This window comes from Hemicordylus capensis, chromosome 7 (assembly GCF_027244095.1).
Source record: "Hemicordylus capensis ecotype Gifberg chromosome 7, rHemCap1.1.pri, whole genome shotgun sequence".
NCBI classification, from domain to species: Eukaryota; Metazoa; Chordata; class Lepidosauria; order Squamata; family Cordylidae; genus Hemicordylus; species Hemicordylus capensis.
The window spans coordinates 27422382-27446362 of record NC_069663.1 but is presented as its reverse complement, the minus strand read 5'-3'; the positions used below and the strand labels follow the sequence as shown (position 1 = coordinate 27446362).

At 43.4% G+C, this 23981-nt stretch overlaps 1 protein-coding gene across 2 annotated transcripts in view; it reads right to left on the bottom strand.

The window, feature by feature from the left end:
- ARHGAP35 (Rho GTPase activating protein 35) overlaps nucleotides 1-23981 on the bottom strand; it is a 72922-nt gene that overhangs the window by 25890 nt on the left and 23051 nt on the right. For both annotated transcript variants that reach the window (XM_053267338.1, XM_053267339.1), the window contains exons 2-3: nucleotides 18475-22372; nucleotides 4412-4556 (exon numbers count right to left, since the gene is read on the bottom strand). In XM_053267338.1, coding sequence (XP_053123313.1) covers nucleotides 4412-4556; nucleotides 18475-22167 — 3838 coding nt within the window. In that variant the 5' untranslated portion in view covers nucleotides 22168-22372. The remainder of the gene's footprint in view (nucleotides 1-4411; nucleotides 4557-18474; nucleotides 22373-23981) is intronic.

Below are 23981 nucleotides of genomic sequence, written 5' to 3'. Positions count from 1 at the left end.
GATCTTCTGCCAACGTACATAGGTTCCTCAGCAGAAGCCAGTGAGGAAAGAAATATTTCCTATATGTAAAGACTCTATATGTAGAGTCTTTGGAGGAGGCAATATAAAAGAACAAACAAATAAACAAGGTTTCAAAGCCGCTGACTTGGTCAAAAAATAAATAAATTGTAAAAATCTAAAGCTGTGCCATTAGAAGCAATTAAATCATTTGCCCAAGTGGCAAGGCTTTTCTACCACAGCAAGCCAGCCATGAATACACAATGCTGCCCTGAGAAACCAGTTTACTACTTTTGTGGTGGCAGTCAACCAGCATTGTTTGGAGGTCAGTCAGCAGACAAAATGGTCAAGGCATATTCAAGGATCATCACACAAACTCACCCAGCCACCCGAGTGCTCTGTTGCAACCCAGATTACTGCAGTTTTGTAGCATCAACCAAAAGCAGAACTTGCAGCATCTCTTAACTGACCCTGCCTTGGTGCAAGAGGCTGAACCGGTCAACTCTGAGGCTCACCTTTCAACCATAACATTATGTGATGTTCATGTTAGGCAAGACACTGTCCTCTCAGCCTGCACTCCTAGACCGCAGGATGGGATAATCCTGGCCTACTTACAGGGCTGCTGAAAGGATTACTAAGAATGTTTTATGCTGTTTTTATAGTTTTTATTTTAATTGTTTTTATTTTGATGTAAACCACCCTGAGCCATTTTTGGAAGGGCGGTATATAAATCAAATTAACAAACATACATAAATGAATAATGTTTGTCAAACACTAAATGCATTTCAACACAAACTGTAACCATATATTAATACTGCTAGAGTTCTATGGAGTGAGACTATTAACCTGTCTGCTCCTCTAGTACTTTACAGGGCAATCCCAAGTACCCTGGGTACCTTCAAACGTTATGTACACACTCAGGAATTCGAAATATTTATTTATTTATTACATTTATATCCCGCTTTTCCTCCAAGGAGCCCAGAGCGGTGTACTACATACTTAAGTTTCTTCTCACAACAGCCCTGTGAAGTAGGTTAGGCTGAGAGAGAAGTGACTGGCCCAGAGTCACCCAGCTAGTATCATGGCTGAATGGGGATTTGAACTCAGCTCCCACAAATATGAAGGTGATGCTGCCTAAAATATTGTTTCCAGCCTCCGCTCTTATTCAATTGTCTCAGCCTTGGCTGAGGATACTGACAGCACTACCCATCAAAAGGTGGGTGTCTTTTTCTACAGAGCTAAGGAAAGGAGAGTATTATAGCACTTGGAAACATGCATCAGAAGAGAGAGCATTGTGGTGCTATCTGCATGGTAGTTCATCCCCCTGGAACTGCAGGATACAGAAGCATTAAAAAAAACCACTTGTCCTCATAGATATTTATATAGTACTGTCTGAATATATTACCACCAAATATGTTAAAAGCAGCTGAAGGAAGCAGCTTTCTATGCAACATAGAATCATCTTCCTGATTTTACAAGACACTGGTAGGAAGGCCGGAAAGAAGCAGACAGTTGTGATGCACAAGGCAGAACCCTGAGGTTCTCCACCATTTCAACACTCAGGAAATTTATGCCTAACTTGAGAGAGAAAGGCAGCAGGGTTTTGATGTCCACAGAATGCTTTAAAATACCAAATTCAAAATCCTTCTGTGACAGAAAGCCACGAGCATTATATGCGTAACATTTTAGCCAATAGAAATCTAGCAGTCATGTGGACAAAGCCTTTGAGATTATATTTCTATTCTTTCCAAATCCCACTTTCTGACTCCCTCAAACCAATGGATTACAGTACTCCCTCTTACCACCACCTATGAATCATGATGAAGAACATGAGATCTTGGGAGCTGCTCCACATTTACAAAATGCCTTCCTTCACTTGGATGTTTGCTGTCCACAGCCCTGCCTGAACTCATTTTTGACACCGTGCTGTGTCCTCTTGGCTTAGGCAGGCATATGGACGACGACAGCATGCTGAAGCCTACTTTTCCTTTATTGTGTGCTGTTATCTGCTTGGAAAATCCAGGACAAATATCATTTATTATTTTGCTCTGAGGTGCTGGAGGCTGAACGGAGGCAGAAACAAAGCAGAAAAGCTGCTGGCTAATTAGAGCTCCTGACTTAATAAATGTTTGCACACTAAGAATTATCACAATTATGCAGAAGGGAGCAGAGTTTGCAACTCCAAGCAATCAAACATTTACAAAAGTGACTCAGAAAGCCTGAGAAATAGGACAGTGAAAAGCCAAGGGATTCCCTGCTCATGGTAACAGGGACTAATTAACAACTTCAAACAGTTTCAGGTACATTTGATCATGCAAAGAGGCACTGTTTATATTACAAAAAAACCTGTGCCCTCTCTCCCTTGCTGCCCTTTATGCTTGGAACCAAAATACCTGCATGGCATTTCTCCGTTCCTTCCAATCCTTCCTCAAAGCCAAACTTTCCCGTGAAGTCTTTGGTACAACCTCTTCGTCCTCATATCCTACTATAACGTAGCCCATGTAACAGAAACACACATGCATTCTTCCCCTGCACCTTTTTGCTTCAATTTACCTCCCCTTCTACTGTCTCCTATGATTAATTTTCAAGTTGGAAGTCTCCAGGCAGAGACCTGTTACCGACTTCGTTCATAATGGCAATATAATCCCTTAATAGATGTGTGAAGTCTGTAGTATAATTCAGATTAGCAAGAACAGCACAATAAAGCTACGCCTTACAAAGTTTACCTGAAATCTTATTCCTAGGAAGTTATGGAAAGTTTATTTACAAATGCTTAATATATTTACATGCAGGACAGATTTGCCCCTCACATGAGTCAATCACAGTGCTGCCCTAAGGTATGACAACTTTTCCTGGAGCTACACAGTTCCTTTCAGTCAGGAAAAAGCAACTCAGCCTCCCCACGTGGGAATCTTGAGAGTTCGAGTGGGGGCACAGGCCTCCAGCCATTGCTCTGAAGTGGCGCTTCATAGAAGAGATTCATCACTACTTCTATCTGCACTGTCATGAGCAATTTGCACAGTCAGAAGTCTAATATCTTATTAGGGAAGAACAGAAGGCACCATTTACCACGCAATGCAGGTACTTTTGTTCAACCATTCCAAATGTCTCCAGACCAAAGAAGAGTATTTGTTGTTGTTTTAATATGCACAAGTCTTAAGATGCTGGAAACTGTGTGCAAGCTTCTTTACTGATGTACATTAAAGGGCCCAATGTGTTGCAGCTATAAGCTTTCTTCAGGGACATTTATCCAATAATCTTGTAAGAGCTCTATTTAAATAGAAGACTGCTTCTTTACTTCAGTCTCTGCAAAGCTGTGAGAAAGACTTGGTCTCTCTCACTGCTTCTGAATTGGATGCTTCCTTTTTGAAATATGTCCACCATTTCAAACTTGCACTAAATTAATGAAAGGGGCTAAAAATCAAGTGGCAGAGATTAAAATAAGCAATGTAACCATGGGAGCAAAATCAAGCCACCCAGAACTGCACCCAACTTCCTAGATGCAGAAAGTAGCAGCTGGAGAATGGAAGAGACCCTTAAAGGCATCCAAAGCGCTCACTCTCACTGAACAACACAGAACAGAACTTAGCAGTTTTAATTAGAAAACTGCCCTACATTATAGGAAAGGATTTGTTTTGACCAAGCCATCATTAACAAAATTAAGGTTCATGACAGGTACAATCAGGTGATTACACTTTGTTACCTACTCAAGAGAGAGAAAAGTTGTGTTTTGGCAGCAGCAAAAAGAGGATTTAGATACAAAGATTTCTGAACATTTGGCATAATAGGAAGCAAAGATAAAACAGCATATTATTCATAAATGGATTGCTCAAGCATAGAAAGCATTAAGTTAAAAGCCTTCACAGCACAGCAGGCATATCCTTCAAATACCATTGAAACAATAAACTGTTTCTCTTCTCGGTAGATGCTAATCTGTTGTGGAGTATTTACTTTTAACATTTCAAAACCAATATAGTTGATACAAATAAAAAAGGCTTTATTTAGAAAACATTTAGTGGAAAGAAGAAGCAGATGACACACCACACCATCACCATAGTAGTAGCAGAAACCCATTTTTCTACGGAACGTATCATTGGCTCGTTTTACACAATACAATGCACAACTGCAATATTGTTTTATTAACTATTTCAGCAACATTTGCTCAAAATAAACATGCCACTGGGGGCGGGGGAACAGGGGGAGTAAGCACAGTAGGCTTGAGAGCAACTGGATGAGCTCTACTCTTCTCCACCCCTACTGCCTCCAGGCACAGATGGAGCCCAGACATACATACACCCCTCCCTCCTTATTTAGGAACGGAGACTAGATAGCTAGCAAAACGGATTTCTCCAGATTTCACTCCTAGGCACTCAATATTCTGAGGCCACCTCCTCTTGGTACAATGAAATCTTACCTGTTGCTTCAATGTATTCAATACACCTCTCAATAAAAATGGGAATGGGCTTTTCTGGTGTCACTACAGTGGTCAAAGGCACCCCAAAATAGTTGCTCTCCCATGTAGTCTTTGTGATAGATGGCCGAGGCTTAGGCTTTGGTTTCTGTAGAAAAGAAGTGACAGAGTTAAAAACCGGCAGAAACGTGCAAGGTTGAAAAGAAGCAAGCAAGCAATGGATTTAATGAGGCCTCACCAAAGTAATCCAATGGCCCAAAATAAATGTTGATGTAAATGTAAATAGATGTAGAAGGTGATAAATACCCAGGTTTGCCTTTGAAATCGAAACTGAACTTCTAATAACTATTAACAGATTGTTATAAATCTGTGCTTGTTATTCCTAAGTGGAACATAAGTGCACACAATTATGTCAGTTAAAAAAATATTTTTTTAATAAATGAAATGTTTTTAAACCACTAGATAAGAGAACCACCTGTCATCGCAAATGCTGCACATAATGGATCCACTGCAACAAAAAAGTTTGTACACACCTCTTGACTGAGGGAAGTTATTAAAACAGTTGCGGGGGGCGGGGGCGGAGAGTCGTCCAACAAAACCCTCCAGGAAGCATTCTGCACCACCTACAGAGTAATACGGCTAGGATGCAAACTACAGGCCATTTACTTGGAAAATAATGCTATGAAGCCAACAGGTATTTTCTTCCCACAGTGAATGAACAGCAGCAAACAAACAAGTATTGTTTCAGCCCAAACCAGTCCTATTTCCAAGCAACAATGTGCCAAGAAGCAAGCAAGAGCATAAAGCCGCAGGGCAAGCTTCAGCTTCACTCCAAGGCAGGGATTCACAAACTCTGTTGGGGTTCGCCTTTGAGCAAGCGTGTGGTTATGGAAGGGAGTGTGGCTTCATGCATGTTTGCTTGGAAAACCAGGGAAAAACCTACCCACAACCAATAGAATTGTAAGCAAGAAGAAAACCAAGGCCAAATGAGGAAAGGGGTAGGGAAGAGGAGGGTGGATGGGAATGGCATATGTCTCATTACATGGCTGAACCGGGGAAGAGCCACAGCAGCACATCCCATTTCCAGGAGCTGGACATCTATCGTAAGATACTACTGGCCTTGCACGAAACTTGAAACAAATTTCAAAAGGTCAAATTTTAAAATCCTTGGCCCACCGGGTGCCTCTCTCAGCACTGATTTGCCTTCTCACACTCACTTGTACATATCTAAATATTGATAACTTAGATCCTGCATATCGACTATGTCAAGGACAGGATATAAATAAAGTTTAGGAAGAACTTTTAAATGACCGCACTTTATCTCAAAAATATTTCGTCACAACATACTATCCAGATGCGGTAGCTGGCAGGAAGCCTGATGGAAGATGGATGCACTGCAGTAATTGAACAGTCACAATACGTGGTGCATGACTCAATCGCAAGGAGGTTTCCAGTTGACAAAAGAGTTGTACAAGGGCAGGTGTCCTGTTATTTTGAGCTCAAGAGAGGAGATTTAACTCACTCCTAGCCAGTAGCTTCCCTTGAGGACATCTGTTGAACCTCTGGCCCCAGGAAACCTCTCCCGGCACACTCACCGTCCATTGTTTATGCCCCATTTCTAACTGAAAGCGATCACTTCCTGTTTAGTCTGTTTCCATACAACTTCCTCCTCCCAAGTGCTGTTGAGCCGAGAATATTTAACAATGCAGGACTGCAACAACCGGGTGTGTGTGTGTTTGTGTGGCAATTTATTTTCGGACAACAGCTACGGAACAGAGCTTTTCTGCAAAAGGTATCATAAGGAAATAAATCAGGGAACAGAAATGTAATAGGAAAAAAGCCAAAACCCAATCCCCTGATAATGGATGAACCATTAATTAGCCTAAGTGCAATTTGTCAACTTAGTTCAACATAAAGTGGCTTCTATCTCTGCACTGGGTGCACAGGTAAGAAACAAGAGCAGCAGTAGTTTTAACAGCAGGGATATTTACTGCTCTAATTGACTTGATAGAATAAGTCACATTTAAATCCCTGACAAGCGAATACAAGAAGAAAGTTTGCCATATGTTCTTTGAATTGCTGTAATACTGGACATTTGAAAACTTTTGTTGCTTCATAAATCAAGTCCCCGCAGATTATGTTTCAAGATTAAATGAAACAAAACCAATGGTGTCTGTAGTAATGCCCCGATGTAACATCTACAACTACAAAAAAATCCACTACTAAAACATGAACAAATTCAACAGGCAATACAAACAGAACTATACATTTGATCATGGCCTTAACAAAAGGATGTCAGCCTTTTAAAAGCACTGGTGATTTGCAATCAGCATCTAAGTGGGGAGAGGAATATCAAATACTGAGCTGAGACAAGAAAGTATAATTGTGATGACTCCAATCAGTGAAGAGCTTTTACACTGTATATCATTTTAATGATGCACAGCACAGCAGGAGGATAGTAAAATAAAAGTCTTGAAGCTATGAATTTCTCTCCATTTCCTAAAAGGCAGTAAGTGGGATGTAACATGAAGGGACAAAGATGTAGGGCTCCATCAACTGCCAACATTTCCCACTGTTCATGAACTGAAGAGGAGTGGATAGAAACGAGAGAATACTAAGCTCTACAGCTATTATTTCAAGGCTGCCAAAAAGTGAAACAGGATCTGGACCCATGGGAGATTCCAAGGCTTTTCCCTGGCTCTAGGCAGCATAAGCATAGTCATCTAAAATGAGAATTGCCCTACCAGAGCCCCTTCCAATAGCTCATGGAAGGTGCCAAATGTTACTTTCTCTGAAGCCCCACTGAAAAGCAAGACAGCATGGGCCAAAATACAAACAAACGAGCCACCAGAATGTATACCAAGCTTATTCAAAGACACTTGAGCAGCAGGGAAGCATGAAGAGAACTGAAGTGGGCAGTGAACATAACTAAGCTAAACATGCATTGCGGGGGGGGGGGGGGGATGTGAGAAACGGCTTTTTCCACTTTACTGTCCTAAAATCTTTTTCAGCTTATAGCTTTCTGCTGTGAGGCTCCAGACAATGTGCTATCATTTTATGGAGGACACAATGCAAACAATCACAGCCAGGGCCCTGCTTCAAACTTCAGTCAGCCAAAGTTCCTGTTGGAAATGCCACTGCTTCCATGCTTGCCAGATGTCTAGTCCTTCAGGCTGCTGCCCGCAGCCAGGCATGCGTCTATTAGGCAGCCATTAAAGTTTTACACAGAAGCTAGTTATTAGCCAGAGGAGCACATTAAGAAATCCTCTGTACAACTGATACAAATACGCATGCACGCGCATGCTCTAGGGAACAAATGCATGAACTGGGCCACCCATTTCACCCATCACTAGCAATATTAAAACAAAACACTATCTGAAGAACTGTGTATGGCCATATGACACTTCTGTCAATCACACCCACTCAGAAAGAATACAGCTGCGTTGTCTTTAAAGGGCAAACTGGCCTTCCAGTACCTCTCAAATGCTTAGAGTGTCTAAAAGAGCAGCAAGTGCCTGAATCACATCCCAGCACTAAAAAGCTTGCAAAACAGCTACAGAGATTCTTTATAATTGATAACTATGTTGGACACTCATGTGGAATCTGCCTCAGGACTCTTGCTTCCTAGCTCCTGGTTGTCAAGAAAAGGATAGGATAATGGCGAATAAAGAATACATAACACAGATAAAAATACCCACCAACTGCTTAATGATAGTAGAACATTTTCCATAGCTTCCTTTATCCAAATTCTTACTTCTCAAAAAAGGGCTAGGGAAAGAAAGAAGGATGTAGAAAAGTGCGAGTTGAAAGCAAGAGTGTGGGTATCTGAAATTTGTCACAATTTCTCTGGGCACTGAAGGTTCTCTATCCAAAGAAAATAATTGTTGCTCCCCAGAGTATCATCCAGAAACCTTCCTAATCTTTTACATTCCTAGTTTTTGAATCAATTATATCAAGATCTAAGCCTTTGCACAATGAACTGCCTTTTACAAAATTACCAAAACAGACAGTATTTAGCTACTTCAGAGATACCATAGTTCTCATGCTTCAAAGCCATAATTTGACCATGTAGTTTGCAGTCAAATTAAGTAAAATGAGGCACATACATTTCAACCCCAATTCCTCTCTAAGTGCCCTAAATATGTACTAGTATGGGGATGAGCTACTTCCAAGAACCCAAGCTTGTGTAAATGCAGTTCTCTTAATAAACTTATAGCATTTCTCATTTTTTTCTAAAAGCATGCCTTGATCTTATGCTGTGTGTTCTTGTTCTACATAGAACACAAAGGAAGGATTTCAAATATATGTGCATCTGAAAAAGTTAAGATGACAGTGTCAGAATATATAGAGATGGATGGAAAAATGAAAACACCTGAAAGAATAGAAGCTAGTAATATTTAGGTTCCTTGACTTCTTCAGAAAGTCACCCAGCAACCTTAACAAAAATTAAAATTAAAAAATTCAGCTTATTTGGGCTGAATAACACAGAGGCCCAAACCGTGTGGAATAATAAGAGATCAGTACTCAGCGGTACCATAAACAAAGGGGAAAGTGACATTGGTCTTACCTGTGAAGGGTTCTTTTTCACCATAATCAGAGCCCATCCTAGAATAGCAGGTTGTATTCTCAGCATGCCTCAGGAACCGACAGGAAGTTACCACAGCCGAGTTTCCTGTTTGGAGCAGGAGGAGCCCCAAGACCCCATTTCCAGCCTGTTGAGCCGAAGGATGCCATGTGAAGAGACAGATATGGGGGGGGGGGAGAGAGCTGGAAGAGACTCGAGTGAAATGGTGTAAGCATAAACAAAAATAATATGATAAGGGAGAAAACAGAGAGGGGAGGAGTCTTCCACCATGCCCGTTGGCACTACCCCGAACACATTCAGAGGACCTTCCATGGTTGGAGGGTAGCGGGAAAGTTCAGGAACCAGCAGGTTATACTTCCATGGGTGGGCCGGATGGACCCCAATTACGGTGAAAAAGAACCCTTCACAGGTAAGTCCAATGTCTCTTTTTCTACTGTAATTGAAGCCCTAATAGCAGGACATAAGCAAACCGAACCAGAGAAGGATCCCAGGTGGGAAGCAGAAGCTTAACACCTTATTTATTTGTTATTTCTCTGTGTAAACTGCCTTGCACCATTTTTGGAAGGGCGGTATAGAAATTGAATGAACGAACGAACAAACAAATGAATGAACGAACAATAAACAACCTGTTGGAGCACTATGAGGCCCAGCACTGCCTGTGCTGTATGGAAAGAAGAGACCTTGTAATGTCTGATGAATGGGGTGACCAAGGACCAGGTCACCGCCTGACAGATGGTTTGAAGAGATGCCCTGGCTGTGAATGCCGCCAATGTGGAGGCACTTCTGGTAGAGGGGGCAGGAATGCCTAGAGGTACCAGGATTTGTAATGTCCCATAGGCAAGGATGATAGTGTCTCGGAACCATTTTGAGAGGATGGACTTTGATACCTTGTTCCCCAAGGTATCGGAAGGATATGAAGAGGGACTCTGACTTCCGGAAGGTTTTTGTCCTACGGGCATATATGTGCAGGGCTCTTTGTACATCCAGAATGTGCCAAGCCTTTTCCTTGGAGTGTACTGAGTTCGGGCAAAAAGAGAGCAGCACCACCAGTTGAGAGCAATGGAACGTCAAGTTGGCTCTGGGTATGAACGTTGGGTCAAGGTAGAGGATGACAGCCTCTTTCTGGAATACGCAGAGCTCCTTATGGACCCATAAGGCGCGCATCTTCGAAACTCTGTAAGCGGAGATAATGGCTACAAGGAAGGGGACCTTGTATGAAAGGATCTTGAGAGAAGATTCTCTCAGAAGTACAAAGAGTGCATTGAGGACCTTATTTAGATTCCATGGTGGGGCCAGATTGTTTGCTCCCTTTAAAAGTAAAGTGTGCTGTCGAGTCTAAAATGAGGATGGAGCAAGGGAGAGCCCTGAGCATTGAGCTCCAGGATGGATGCCAACAAAGAGATTTGTCTGCTTAGGGTGGTTGGTCAGAGGCCCTGATTGAGGCCAGACTAAGAATGCCAGTACCTCCAGGATGCTTGCCCTAGTAGGGTAGAAACCCTTCCTTCTGGCCCAATGCGAGAAAGCCATCCAGGTAGCCTGGTAGATTCTATTAGTCGCCGGTCTCCTAGAGGCTAGGATTGTGGCTTGAACCTTCCCATCGTACCCATGGTTAGCTAATGTCACACACTTAATGTCCAGACGTTGAGTTGGAGTCCATACTCTGGATGTCCCTCTGAGCTCAAGGCAGTGATCTGGATCGGATCAGGAAGTTTTTCAGATATGGATGAATGCAAATTACTCGTGAGCGCATGTGGGCAATGAGCGCTCTCATGAAGGATATGGCACCTTCGTGAATACCCTTGGAGCCGAGGATAGTCCAAATGGCATTGCCCGGTACTGGTAATGGTGATTGCTGAAGGAGAACCTGAGGAAGCGTCGGTCATCCGGGTGGATAGAGATGTGTAGATATGCCTCTAATAGATCCACTGATGCTAAGAACTCCCTGTCCTTCACCACCTCCTTGATGGCCTTGAGAGACTCCATCCTGAAGGGATGCTTGCGAATAAAGCAATTAAGGGCCTTTAGATCCAGGACTGCCCTCCATAAGCTGTACTTTTTTGGGACCAAAAATTGCATGGAATACACACCCTGACATGAGGCTGTCGATGGTACAGATTTGATTGCCCTTATTTGGAGGAGGTGATGGATGGCTTGTAACATGCGCTGCCACTTGTCTGGTTGCCTGGGGTACGGGCTGACAATGTACTGGTTTGATGAAGGGGAGAAGAATTCTAGGGCTAGGCCCTCTGAGACTGTCTTCATTATGCATTGGTCAGAGGTGGCTGCTGTCCAGGCCTCTGCTAAGCGGAGAAGCCAGTCCCCGACTGGTAGGGCATCATTGTCTGAGAGGATGGAAAGAGGAAGATTGGAACTGTTTGTTGAACTGCTGTCGTCCTGCGCCTCTGGTGCGCTGGTTCCACTGGGTGTGCCCTGCGGATCTGGGATTGTAGTTTCTGTAGTCGTGAAAAGAGCTGCCTGAGGAGTAGTTTGGTTGTCTAAATGAGGGGCAAAAGGTGCAATTTCCCCTGAACTGTTCTGATCTGACGGCTGACACGGCCTTCTTCTTGTCTCGTGTCTCCACGAGGATAGGATCCAGGGAGTCCCCAAATAATTTGGCTCCCCTAAAAGGCTCAGATGCCAGGTACTTTCCAATGTTTAAGCCAAAGGCACTTCCTGACTGGTACAGCTGAAACCATAGCTCTGGAAGCACGTTAAATACAGTCCAGACTCGAGTCGGCCATGAAAGCCACCGCCTTAGGCATCTTATTAGTGCCCTGACGGAGTTTGTTTTTTTCGGGGGGCACCAGCTGGGTCAGTTCCTTAGCCCAGAGCACCAAAGTTCTAGCAAATATGGAGCTTGCAGCTGCGGCCTTGATCACTGTAGCTGAGGCATCATAAGTCTTTCTGAGGAGGAACTCGCATTTGTCTTTTCACCCCCGACAGGTTTGCCTGTTGCTGGCTGGGATGTGGGGGGAAACAGATTTTCTGGTTCCCCCTACCCCTCAAGATCGCAGGCAGTAAAATGGCGCCCGTCGCAGCCTCATACTTTTTCATGCCCTGATGGGCGAGTAGGCGTGGAGATGGAAAGCACTGCGGCTGCCGTTGCTGGCAAACTGCTTGTAGTAGGAGGTGTTCGCTCAGCCGAGTGGTAGGACTCTTCACTTTCTTTTTTCTGTTTTTGGTCGCAGGAGGCTGCTCCAAGCTTGGGAGCATATGCTTCACCTTTTTCTTTGCGTTACCCTGATGGGTCTTAGCCAGCTCTGAATGTGTCTCCAGGACGAAGGAGGCGTCGGGAGCTGCGTCCCGACTGGGCAGGGTAGTGGTCAGAGCGCGCTTTTTCCCATGCGGGGGCTGGTTCGGGAGGGCAGGGGTCAAGTCCCAGTGAGAACCCTCCAACAAGGAGCCCAGGAGGGCTTCTGCAGCCTGAGTCGGTTCCATTAAGAAGGAGCAAAACCTAAAAGGAAAAAACTGAGCCGCCAATCAAAAAGAATTCGAAAGGAAGGAACTGAAACAGTAGACAATCAAAAGAGAACTTTAAAAAGGTGTTTTGGAGTTTGCCAGGAAAGTTTTTAAGGTCCTCCTTTCCCCCTCGAAAGGCAAAGGCAGAAAAGAGGATAGAAGAAAAAATTTGGCAAGTATTTGTCTGGAGCTCTCTCCCTAAGTTGTTGTTCCTGAGGCAGACAGGAAAGGAACTGGGGTCTTGGGGCTCCTCCTACTCCAAACAGGAAACTCTGCTGTGGTCACTTCTTGTCTGTATCTGTGGCATGCTGGGAATACAACCTGCTATTCTAAGATGTGCTCCGATTACAATGAGTAAAGATCTGATGACCAAGCACAGTAGCACAAAAAACAGAGACTTGATATGTTTAAGGACAAATTAATCTTGGGACAGAAGAACTGTGCAGATGAAGGCTTCTGTGCACTTGTTTCCCATGATGCACAACTTCCAGTAATTTATTCAGGCATGTGGGTGGGGCTCAGGAAGCTCAATTAGTAAAGATTACAAGCAGAACTAGTAGAGAAAAGCTCAAATGAGAAGGGCAGATGCAATCATTTATGCAAGTATCTTGAAGAGCTATTCATAAAATAAAGCTCACAACCCATTCATTCATTTGTGCAAGGACAACTGGGAGCTAGAACACAGTTACCTATATAATTCTACAGTACACAATCAACATACTGGGATACATGAGTCCACAAATAATGCTTTGGTAGCCAAGTCGAAATGTGTGGTTGCCAGGGCCCTGTCCAGTCCCATTTAGTGAAATGGTAACATCCAGGCTTGACTACTGCAATGTGCTCTATGTTGGGCTGCTGCCTCTGTATACAGTCCAACAACTGCAATTGGTGCAGAATGTGGCAGCCAGGCTGGTCTCTGGGGCTACCCCCAGAGACCACATTACTCCTATTCTAAAAGGATGACACTGGCTGCCAATAAGTTTCCAGGCAAAATACAAAGTGCTGGTTATTACCTCTAAAAGGCCTGGGTCCAGGGTATTTAAGAGAGCTCCTTCTTCATGAACCCCGTGGCCTATTAAGACCATATGTGGAAGTCCGCTTGCAGTTTGGGTTTGCTGGCAACCCAAAACTAGGCTTCCTTCAGGGTTGCCCCAGGGCTCTGGAACACATTCCCAAACAAAATCAGAGCCTCCCCCATCTCTGGCTGTTCTTAAGTAACATCTGAAAACACACCTATTTTATCAGGTTTTCAGTTCATACTGTTTAAAAGTTTTATTGATAGTTATTCTAAACCATTTTAAATTATCTACTGTTTTGATTGCTGTTTATGTTTTAATCTGTAAAATTCCCAGAGATTTGTATATGAGGTGTTATATAAATGGAGGGGTGGGTGGGTAATAAAATGGTCAGCCTCAATCTCCCCCTCCAGAGTGGAAAGCTGGGACTTACTTTGGCACTGGAGGCTTCCATCCAGCATCAAAACAGCAAACCAATTTCCTTCCTTGGAGCTGAAGAAGTCCACAGGGATCTTCTCTACAGTTTTGTTGTGTCCTCCAAAGCTCAGTGGAATTGTAGGGACAATCCCACTCACCCCTCCCCATTTCCAAGCTTAAGGAAGACTGGGGCTCATCCTGGTTATCTCACTAGAGGACAACTGAACACTCATAATGGCAAGGAGAAATGTAGAAATGTAGGGATAACATACTTCTGAAGCCAGGAGACATTTCTATACTGGTCATCTCTATGCATACAAGTAGGATAAAAACTGTTGCCAACAGGGGACAGAAAGAGATCAGAAAAACTTCTCTACTTGTTTTACCATACAGGAATGGAGAAGAAAATTTTGTTAAGAAGAAGTAGATGAAGTTCTTTGAAAAGGTTCTGGACATTTAGACCCTCCAAAAGGGTACAATGAGCTTCTTTAAGCAAACGCTTTTCCTAACAGGGCTTCTTCCATGGTCAATTCAGTCCTTGGTTTCTAATAAGTCTGTCAACATGAGGATCAATTTGTGCCAATGGCAATTTGTGCCCTACAGACCTGCCCCAGCAATTATCTGGGCCATAGCCAATTTATCTATTTTGAGGCAGTGGAAATTTGGTAATGTTCTATACTATCACACGTAAATGGAGTCCAAGTAACCTAGTAGGTGGAATGGTTCATAGCCCACGGTTAAAATACACCATCAGGATTCTTTTGTTGCACTTAAGCAAGGAAGCTATAGCAAATTAAGTCACTGTTTCCATGCACAATTGACTTGGACCATATGCTGAATCAGCTATTAAACATGCAGTACAGGAATGCAGCTAAAGGGGAAGAGATTTATCTCGAAAAAATCGATGTGACAGAAACAAGCAGAAATCCATGAAGCAGGCAACTGAGAAGTAGTCCAATGAAGTTGCAGGCAATGGAAGATTTAAGCATTTGTCCATAATGCATGGATCATGTTATTAAGATGTTATACATTCAAATGCTAGCAGAGACCATGATTTTGAGGAGGGTTGTGTATGTAAACAAATAGAGGGGGGAAGGTGTGTTCAAATCCCTTTTGGTGAAGGGAACACACTATCACTTCCTCAAGACAAGAAAACACTCACATACAGTATGGCTAAGTTGCAGAGATGGCAACACATCACTGAGATGTGTACAAACGTTGAAGAACCAATTAAGCTGCCAGAGAACAGACCAAACTAATAATATGGAGACCACTTCCTTCATCTCTGCCACCACATCCTTTCCTTGGATAGTGATCATGTGCATTTTGTCTCATTAAACAATCTACAGTTCCAGGAAGAAAGCTTCTCTCTCAGCATGCTGGAAGGAGAACAAGGAATAGAATATGCCCTGCAGCAAGCGCCACTATCTGATGAAATGTCAAGAAAATAAATTTGCAGGATTTGGAACTTCACCTTACCAGTTAGTTCTTTGAAGGCAAGATTTATGATACCTCAAGATTTGCCCACATGATGTTTGCTAAGGAGCCATCAGCCCCCATAGAGCAGTATTGCTTATAAAGATTTTGAACTCCAGCTGCTTTCTGGACTTACTCTACATTCTTCCCCAAAGCTTCCAGTATATTATCTATGCAATTTAATTGCTGGGCCTAAAAATTAAAAATAAAAAGCACAGAAGTGCAACTAGATGTACATTCTTACATTTAGATTCTTTGGAATTAAAAACAACAACCAGGAAAACCAGGAAATAAGAGTCAATGCCGAAACCTCATCTGTGGAATCACTAGTCACCCCTAAGGCAGGGGTTCTCAAATTTGGGTCATAAGAACAGCCCTGCTGGATCAGGCCCATGCCCATCTAGTCCAGCATCCCGTTTTCCACAGTGGCCCACCAGATGCCTCTGGGAAGATGTTGACTACAACTCCCACCTTCCCCAGCCACAATGGCCTTGTAGGTCAACATCTGGGGACCCAAATTTAAGAGCCTTTGTCCCAAGGCATGCACAAACTGCCTCTCTTTCCTTCATTACTGAGGTCCCATAACCAGCCTAAATACATCTTGATTACAGAGAGTATTATTTATCCAGGTGACAGAGATTATTATTATTGATTACAGGAAAGAACTTCCAGGAAAACCTGAACCTTGGAGCCTCTTGTTTTACATAGCAATCATCAAGCAAGACAGAAAATGCTAGAAACATCCAAAATGTCATTTCAATGAAGGCAAAATTCGGCACACAATAGATCTTATTCTAAAATGTATGCCTAATCCAACTACCTTTGATTTGTAACCGTAACAGCAAACATGCTTGCATAGGTGGTAGCCACTGGGGAGGAGAGCATCGGTGCTGCTGCTGCTGCTGCTGCTGGACTTGTACCTCTTCATGGGCAGTTGCTGCAGCTGAAGCCACAAGCCAGTTCCAGAGCATGCAGGCATGAAAGACTGCAAGCAACGACACCCAGCACCAGGGACAATGGAAGCCGTGGATACTCTTTCCTTCAGAGAAAGCTGCTACCTCAAGAGCTTCGGAGCACATTAATGCTTCAAACTATCTTGTTTAAAGGGGGCCCTACTTACAAGTGAAACCCCACATATTTCTGTTTCATTGCTTATTCCATAAGGCCCAGGCAGTCTTCTCCCAACTTCTTTTTCTCTCAAGTATCCAAGAAGCTCTCCCTGCACACAGAGAACTCCAGAGCTTGAAATTAACAAAAGCTTTCTATTTCCATAATTGTTCTTACACCACCATTAAGCTTGAGGAATTCTGCCTGGCAGTTAACACGTGCTCCCCCTTCTGGCTATATAGCAGTCTCACACCGCCACTCCTCTCAGCCCCTTAAGGATCTCCCCTCTGCCTCTGAATGCATTCCAAACACAACTTTTGTTTAAATCTTCTGATGGACAAGTTAAAGGTTAAGATTTCTACCAACTATTTCTATGCTATTTGAAACTGCTCATCCCAACCCATGTTTCCAGATCTCCCCCCTTTCCTTCACCCGCACCTTAAACAGCTGCCACGGCACAAAAGTGGCCCACACAATTTTCACTGCCCTACAGCAAAGGGAAGAGTTAATGATATTCACACACTAATGAAGACTTGTTTTCCTACTGGAAAATCTGAAAAACATTTGAGAGATTCAAGACAGAGTATGGTCCTCTAAAAACAGGCATTTACAGCAGCTTATTCCAGTCTTAACTTATACTGTATTAAGCCATAACAGAATTTTTTTAAATGCATGAAATAGAAAGCCAAGCCATTACTCAAGCTTCCTCCCCCCCACACACAAAAAAGAGGGTTTTACCAGTTCAGCCTGTCTTTGTTCCTCCCCCCCTTCCAGGAACAGGGTCCTCATGCCAATGAAGAGAAGTATACCCTGCTGGCAAGGGGACAGCTGCTACAAGTATGAAATCACCACTGTTTTGCAAAGCAGTCAGGACATTGTTTAAAGAGACAAAAGTCTTTGCATAGAAGAAGTGAACCTACTTCTGTTCAGTAGCTTTTTTGTGTTGTAAAGTGGGTGGAGAGAGAGGAACACCCTCCTCTTCAAGAGTTCAGGTTAAAGAAGTAATTCAGTGAAAACTACATTTGAAATAAAGAGATAAATCTCCCATTTACAGAATTAAAACACAGTTTAATTGGCTCCCCCACCATACACACAATTTGGATGGGATACGGCAAATCTTTCCATCTCAGAAAAATTAGGTCCCCAAATTGTGAGTTAACACAAGGGTCACATGGCCTACCAGCCAATCTGCCCTTCAAAACTCACTACTCATTGAAAAGGAACTAGCAGCTTCTTGTTCATAATCTGCTTTTAACAGCTGGAATTGAAAAAGAAAAAAAGGAACTTAAGGAGAAAAAGAAGTTATGGTCTTCTCATTATAATACTGTTTCCATCTGCATAAGGAGACATGTCAGATCTACCCTTTTGATCAGAGAAGGCTGTCAGTAGTCATCTCAAAACAGGCATGAGAGGAAGACAAGAGCAGGCTCAAAATCCTACATTGACTTCAGATTTCCAGACAAACCTTGGAAAGAATGTGTTGGCATCCTTTACATAATTGCTTCTGAGGAGTTCTCATATATAAACACTGCTGAATAGGTGAAGCACTGTAACTAAGGAGTTCCTGAAATGTAGGCAATCCACTCAACTAAAATTGGGTTGAATGCCTGATGTTTTCAAAGAAGGTGTGGGACATACCTGGATTTTTCAGAAGACATGTACATTATTAATATTCTTTAAGATAGCACTTCCAGAGGAGGTGGGTAGCCATGTTAGTCTGTTCCAGCAAACACAAAGATTCCTGCAGTACTTTAAAATACTAACATGTATTGTAGCATAAACTTTAATGGACTACAGTCAGTGAGAACTTATGCTACAATACATATTAGGCTTTAAGGTGTCACAAGACCTTGGTGGGTATATGCAGTTCCCTAATCAAAACTGACCCCAATGCTGCATCCCCACATACATCCCCAGTTTCCAAAGCAGTATTGATCACAGTCTCCCAACAACAAAACAGTTTCCCAGAACTCTGAAGCAAACACAAAAAGCAACAGATAGGTTACCTTTGTCGTTCTCCTCAAGCTACGCAAAATGTTCCTTTTCCTTGGATCCTCATCAGTAGTTTCATAAGGAATGACAGCATTATCTCCCTTATATCCTTGGGAAGTCTGGTCTTCCTCTTTCTTCCTAATGGGCCCCAACTCATCATCACTCCCTACACTAAAACTGGTCCTGTAACTGGCAAATCTGCCAAGCCTTGTGCATCTTGTCCGATACAACACTGGTTTGCTAATGATGGACACCTTTCGGCCACGTTCTAGGGAACTTGTGTCCATTTCACTGTCCGATCCATTGCCGCTACCATTGGACTGAGTTTTGTTAATGTTACGGATTGTGATGATTTTGCCTTGTGTGCTGTCATGAGGCACAGAGTAGATATTTTCCTCCTCATTTCTTGGCTTCACTACTGCATCCATGGGTTCTGCATAATCAGAAGGGTCAAAGCCATCTGTAGGTGGCCAGCTACTAGAAGACACAGACTGTCTCTGTCTGTCCCTATGCCCTTGATCCAAATAAGAGAGATCCCCCTTTGTAATATCAAAGTGGACAGGGGGCTTTGGTTTCACGGGTGGAGGTACTTTGTTGTTCAACTTGCTTTCAAAAGTGCTCATAACAGAAAAGACAGAAAGACCATCATTCCCCTCCAGTTCCATGGAAAGTTTAGAAAGATCTTTGGACAAAGTGGGTAGAGACGGATCCTCTCTGAAAGGGCTGTACGTTGGAGGCTCAATATCCTCTTCAGAGTCCTGAAGGTTTGAATTACAGAGAGGCGAGTCAGCCCGGGGGGAATTGAACACTTCTTCTGTTGTACTGCAGGCTTCAGCAGCATTATCGTACATGTGAGTGGCTTCAATTATATTCTTTTTCTCCACTACGTCTTTGAAAAATGGGTGAAAAATCTCTAGTTTATGTTGCGGTTGCCTACAAGGTATGGTTGTAAACTTTCCATCTATATCTTGCGCAATTTCTTCTCCCTCAGTTAACTGCTCTCTACTTAAATCATTGTCTAGAACATCTATCGAGCCATCAGTGAGTGCAACTATCTGAACGGGAATAATATCCTGCACTTCACAAAGAAAGGCACGTAGCATAGCCAAGGACGCTTTACGTTTAGCTGAATAAAACAAAATGTAGCCATGGACCAACCAGCTTTTCCTAATGCTAAATGAAGAATGGTAAGAAAGCAAGGAGAGCTCTATGCGTCTTTTGTGTGGTCCTATGGGAAGTTCAAGTAACACAGAATTGCTGCTTCCGCACTGGGAAGGCCTACAGGTTTGGGACTGAAGAATGGGTAGAAGGATATCATCCGCATTAAAGGGATCTCCACACAATAAGCACATGACAATCCGAAGGTCAATATCAGCCAGGTCTTTAATGCTCGCTGTTGAGCTCACCAGATTTAAGTTGCGTTTTGAGTCTAGCAAGCCTTTCAGAACTTGACTGATTTGCTTTTCGTTAATGTTACGCCCATATCCAATACCAGCAGAAGCAGGGTCAAGGAAGACACACTGTAGCTTACTGGCAATCTGCTGTCCTTGCTGTATTAAGCTGTGTAGTGTTTCGCCACTGGGATCTCCTCTCTTGTTCACCAGGATCAGAGTAAGAGGAAGATGAACTAAGTGGTTGTCCCTTCGGCCAAGGGTCGATTCTCTACTTTTTTCAATACTTTCAACAACATAAGACAGAGATTCTTTAGAGTTATAAAGGCAGAGGCAACCATGTGGCTGAAATGTTGGTGTCTGGAAAGAATTAACAGGAAGCCTAACGTTACCCTCTATTGGTCTCAAGGATAGCTCATACATTTTCCCATCTATCACATACTTGTCATCATTTGTGCAAAGAGCCCGAATCTCATTTGCTAGCTCACGTGCAAGTCCATCTTTACCAAGGATGACCAGGTTGATCCTATCTATATTGGAATCTGAAAGCAAGTTTTTCTGGTTGCGATCAGATGCCCTTATAAACCTGGAACTTATCAAGTGCTCAATTTTAGCATCTATGCAAGCTGGACAGCTAGGACAGGTTTCCTTTGTTGGGTGATACACAAAATGAATGTGCTTCAGAATCAGGGCATCTCGTTCAGCCTGTAACTTCTGCAATGATTTAAATCTCTGCTCTTCACCCAGCACATCCTGGATGACACCCATTTTTTCTTTGCTGGGTTTGGCATCAAGCTCCAGCTCATAGAACAGTTCTGAATACTCTAAAAGCAGCTCCTGAAACTCCTCCTTTGCCTTCTCTATAATTTGCTTTTGATGCCTACTGTAAATATCCATGTAGACAGACTCCTCAAGCCACATGTAGAAGTCTTCGTTCATGATGAAACTACGAGCCTCTTCCCAAGGTTTTCCTGGCGTTATGAAAGGTGAAGTCTCCAAATTCTCTTTGAAGGCCCTTCTCATTTCTGCCCTTTTCCTCTCATTCCTCAACTTTTCTAGATGGACCTCATAAAGCTGCTGTGCAGGCAGGGTCTCCATCAGATCAAATGGAATGCGCTCATTCTCCAAGTTGTCTATATGGCTAGTGGTGTCCCAGGGTGTCTCCTCCAGAACAACAAACCACTTTAAGAAGTCCGGCTTCGTCTCCAACTGCTTCTCAACTTTTATACAGCTCAAGTGGTTTATTTCATCAAGGTCCGGAATAAGGGCATCGAAAGCAAGAGGCAAAGCAGCAAGATACAGCTTCCTCCTACGCTCTATATGTTCTTGTTTGAGGCGATGAATGTGCTGCACGAAGAGCTTTTTGGCTTTCTGTGTCCCTTCTAAATACACATAATCCTGATACTCTGGAGAGGACTGCATCTTTCGTGAGACATTCAACCAAGTCTCATTGTGATTTTTAACAATGCGACTCACGAGCCACTCATACTTATCTTTCGCAGCAGCGATCTGTTGGCTCTGCTGCTTCAAAGCCTCAAAATAAGGGATAATTTTAGTCTTGCCCCTGCTTTTGTCGATCAGCTGCACTAAAGTGCTGAAAGCCAAGTCAACGTTCACATTGGATCTGGCAGATGTCTCCACCACCTGGAGGTTCTTCTTGCTTAAGGCAAAAGTGTGCGCATCTCTAATGTACCGCTCCACGCCTTCATCACACTTTGTCAGGACCACTACGGTTGGCTTTTTTGTTTTCGTGAGTTGATTGTACAGGTTCGAAACAAACTTGAGCTGATCATCAAAGTTCCTGTTCATACCCCTGCTGACGTCAATGCAGAGGAGAAAGCCATCTATAAGCAGCTTCCCATCCGGCATCTGCTTCTGTTCAAAGTCCTGCTCCAGCCCAAGCTGATCAGTGCAAAAATACATGAGCTTTTCAGCTGATGCAAGTTTGGTTGCAGCTGCCCTCTTGATGTAGGGCTGCAGGGCCGTGCTACGGTGAGGCTGGAAAGTCTGGTCATCAATAAACTCAGTCTGCTCCACAATGTGCATTTTACATTCCACACAGTCCTCCAAGGAACGCACAACTTCTCCCCAGTAGAGGAAGTGATCATTGTTAACAACCCTCCCTCCAAAGTCACTAGTGCTGAGAACTGAAGTGTGATCCAAGTGGAAGTCATCTGCCTTGGGCCGTACAAACCTATTGCATAGGCAGGACTTTCCAATGCCACACTGCCCTTTCTCTTTTTCCGTTCCAGACAATCCCACCACACTGATGTTATAGGTGGGAATGCGAACATCTTGCTTCCTTGCCATCATCATCGTCCAAACATCCTGCCACACTTGGCTGCTTCCTAGAGTATTAGTGTCTTCTGTACCCCATGCAAACTTCAGAAATGATGCAGTGATTATCAGCAATCCAGGTGGATGGTCTCCAAGACAACGAAGATGGCTGTTCCCATGTTGCACACACCACCAGTGGTTCAGTTGTCACTGATCCTCACAACTGGACAGACAGCATTTCCCCCTAGTGGAAAAAAAAGGGGGGGGGACATTTTAGCATGCTTCAAGTTACAGCACAAATACAATTTTAAGAAAAATCTTGAACAGGTGGCCAGTTAGAGACTAACTGATCTTTAATGAGGTGCCAAGTAAGATCAGATGAATAAAATGTATACATTAGACCTAAGACGGAACAAATATAAGACATGAAATGAGAAAGGAAACATGAAGGGTCTGCTGCTCCAAGACTGTATTCTAAAAGCTGTCTGCAGGACTGCCACACCCCCGCCCCCTCTTTCAGAAAGCAAGCAGGAAACAGCCTTTGTGAACTGCTTTTTGAGCCCAGCTCCCCCCTTTTCAAACGAGGAAAAGACGGTTAGAATCAGAGGACAACACAAGAGGGATCCCTGCTTACTTCCTGGAAGAGCAAAGGAAAAAGGAGGAAATTCCACAGGCAGTCAGAGGCTGGTGGGAGGACAGCAAGCGCTGTGCGGCTTTGCATAGGGCAATGCTAATAAGGCTCCTCTTTATCTCACAGGCAGCCTTCGAGATGCTGGCTCTGTAGGCGAGGCTCTCTTCTACTTGCTTCGCACAACAAAGAGAAAAAGCAGCAATCTCACTTGGAAGCCCCAACAGAACAGCGCTCTAACAGCTGCTTGTGGGCTGCTTCCCCTTCCAAAGACAGACTGGGAAAGGTGAAAGTCTTGCATAGAATTCTTAGAAATTGCTCTGTAATTCATTTTTACATGAGAGCACTATATTCTTCTTCAACACACAAAGCAGGAAGGAGAAAGCCCTGCCCACAGCCTCCACAATGCCACCCTGTTTAACGCAGGAGCACCATCATGGAGGCTGCTGTATTTGAGATAAAGATGCCTTCTATAGCACTGCACTGTGCAAAGGAGCAGAGCACTACTGTTTGTCCTTCATGGCTTCCCCCACTTTCCCGTGGAGGAGGGAAATGCAGTCCAGATTGGTCAGTACGGTATTGGAGGGAGAGGAGAGCAGGAGACAGAGGTGATGTGACTGCCCCAGAAAACGTTATTTCTGAAGCTGATCTAAGGAGCTACTCCCCCACCCCACCCCACATCCCAAGTCCTGTGCCTTTAGTGGCCTCTTGAGAGGCAGAAATTTCACCAGGTGCAGTTTCCCTCAGTACGGGGGGGGGGGGGGAGATCTGCACCTGCTGAACAGCTACAGGATGAACAGAAACCCTGGCAGATACAAAACATACTCTTAAGCCTAACTGCCATTTCCATCATGCATGCATATCTGTATTGAATATGCTAGGCCTATAAGTCTCTGCAAAACCATTATTTTGTTTTTAGATTTGAATTTGTTAATTCTATTGGGACACTGCTTGTAAATTCTAACTGTGTAGGGGATCCCAACCCAATTGACAGCACTTGTCTTAGAGAGAGTCTCCAGAGTGGCATGTCAGCTTCCAGAGCAGAAGTTAGAGTAGATGTGACTTCGTGAACAAAACAATATATTTTGTTACTGGCACATTTGATAGACTGTAACCATACAGGCATCTTGAGTTCCATGAAAGGAAGGCAGGGTATGTATATTTTTAAAAACAGTATTTTTAACGTCCAAGTTGCCTTAATTTCTTTGTCTCGATTTCAAAATAA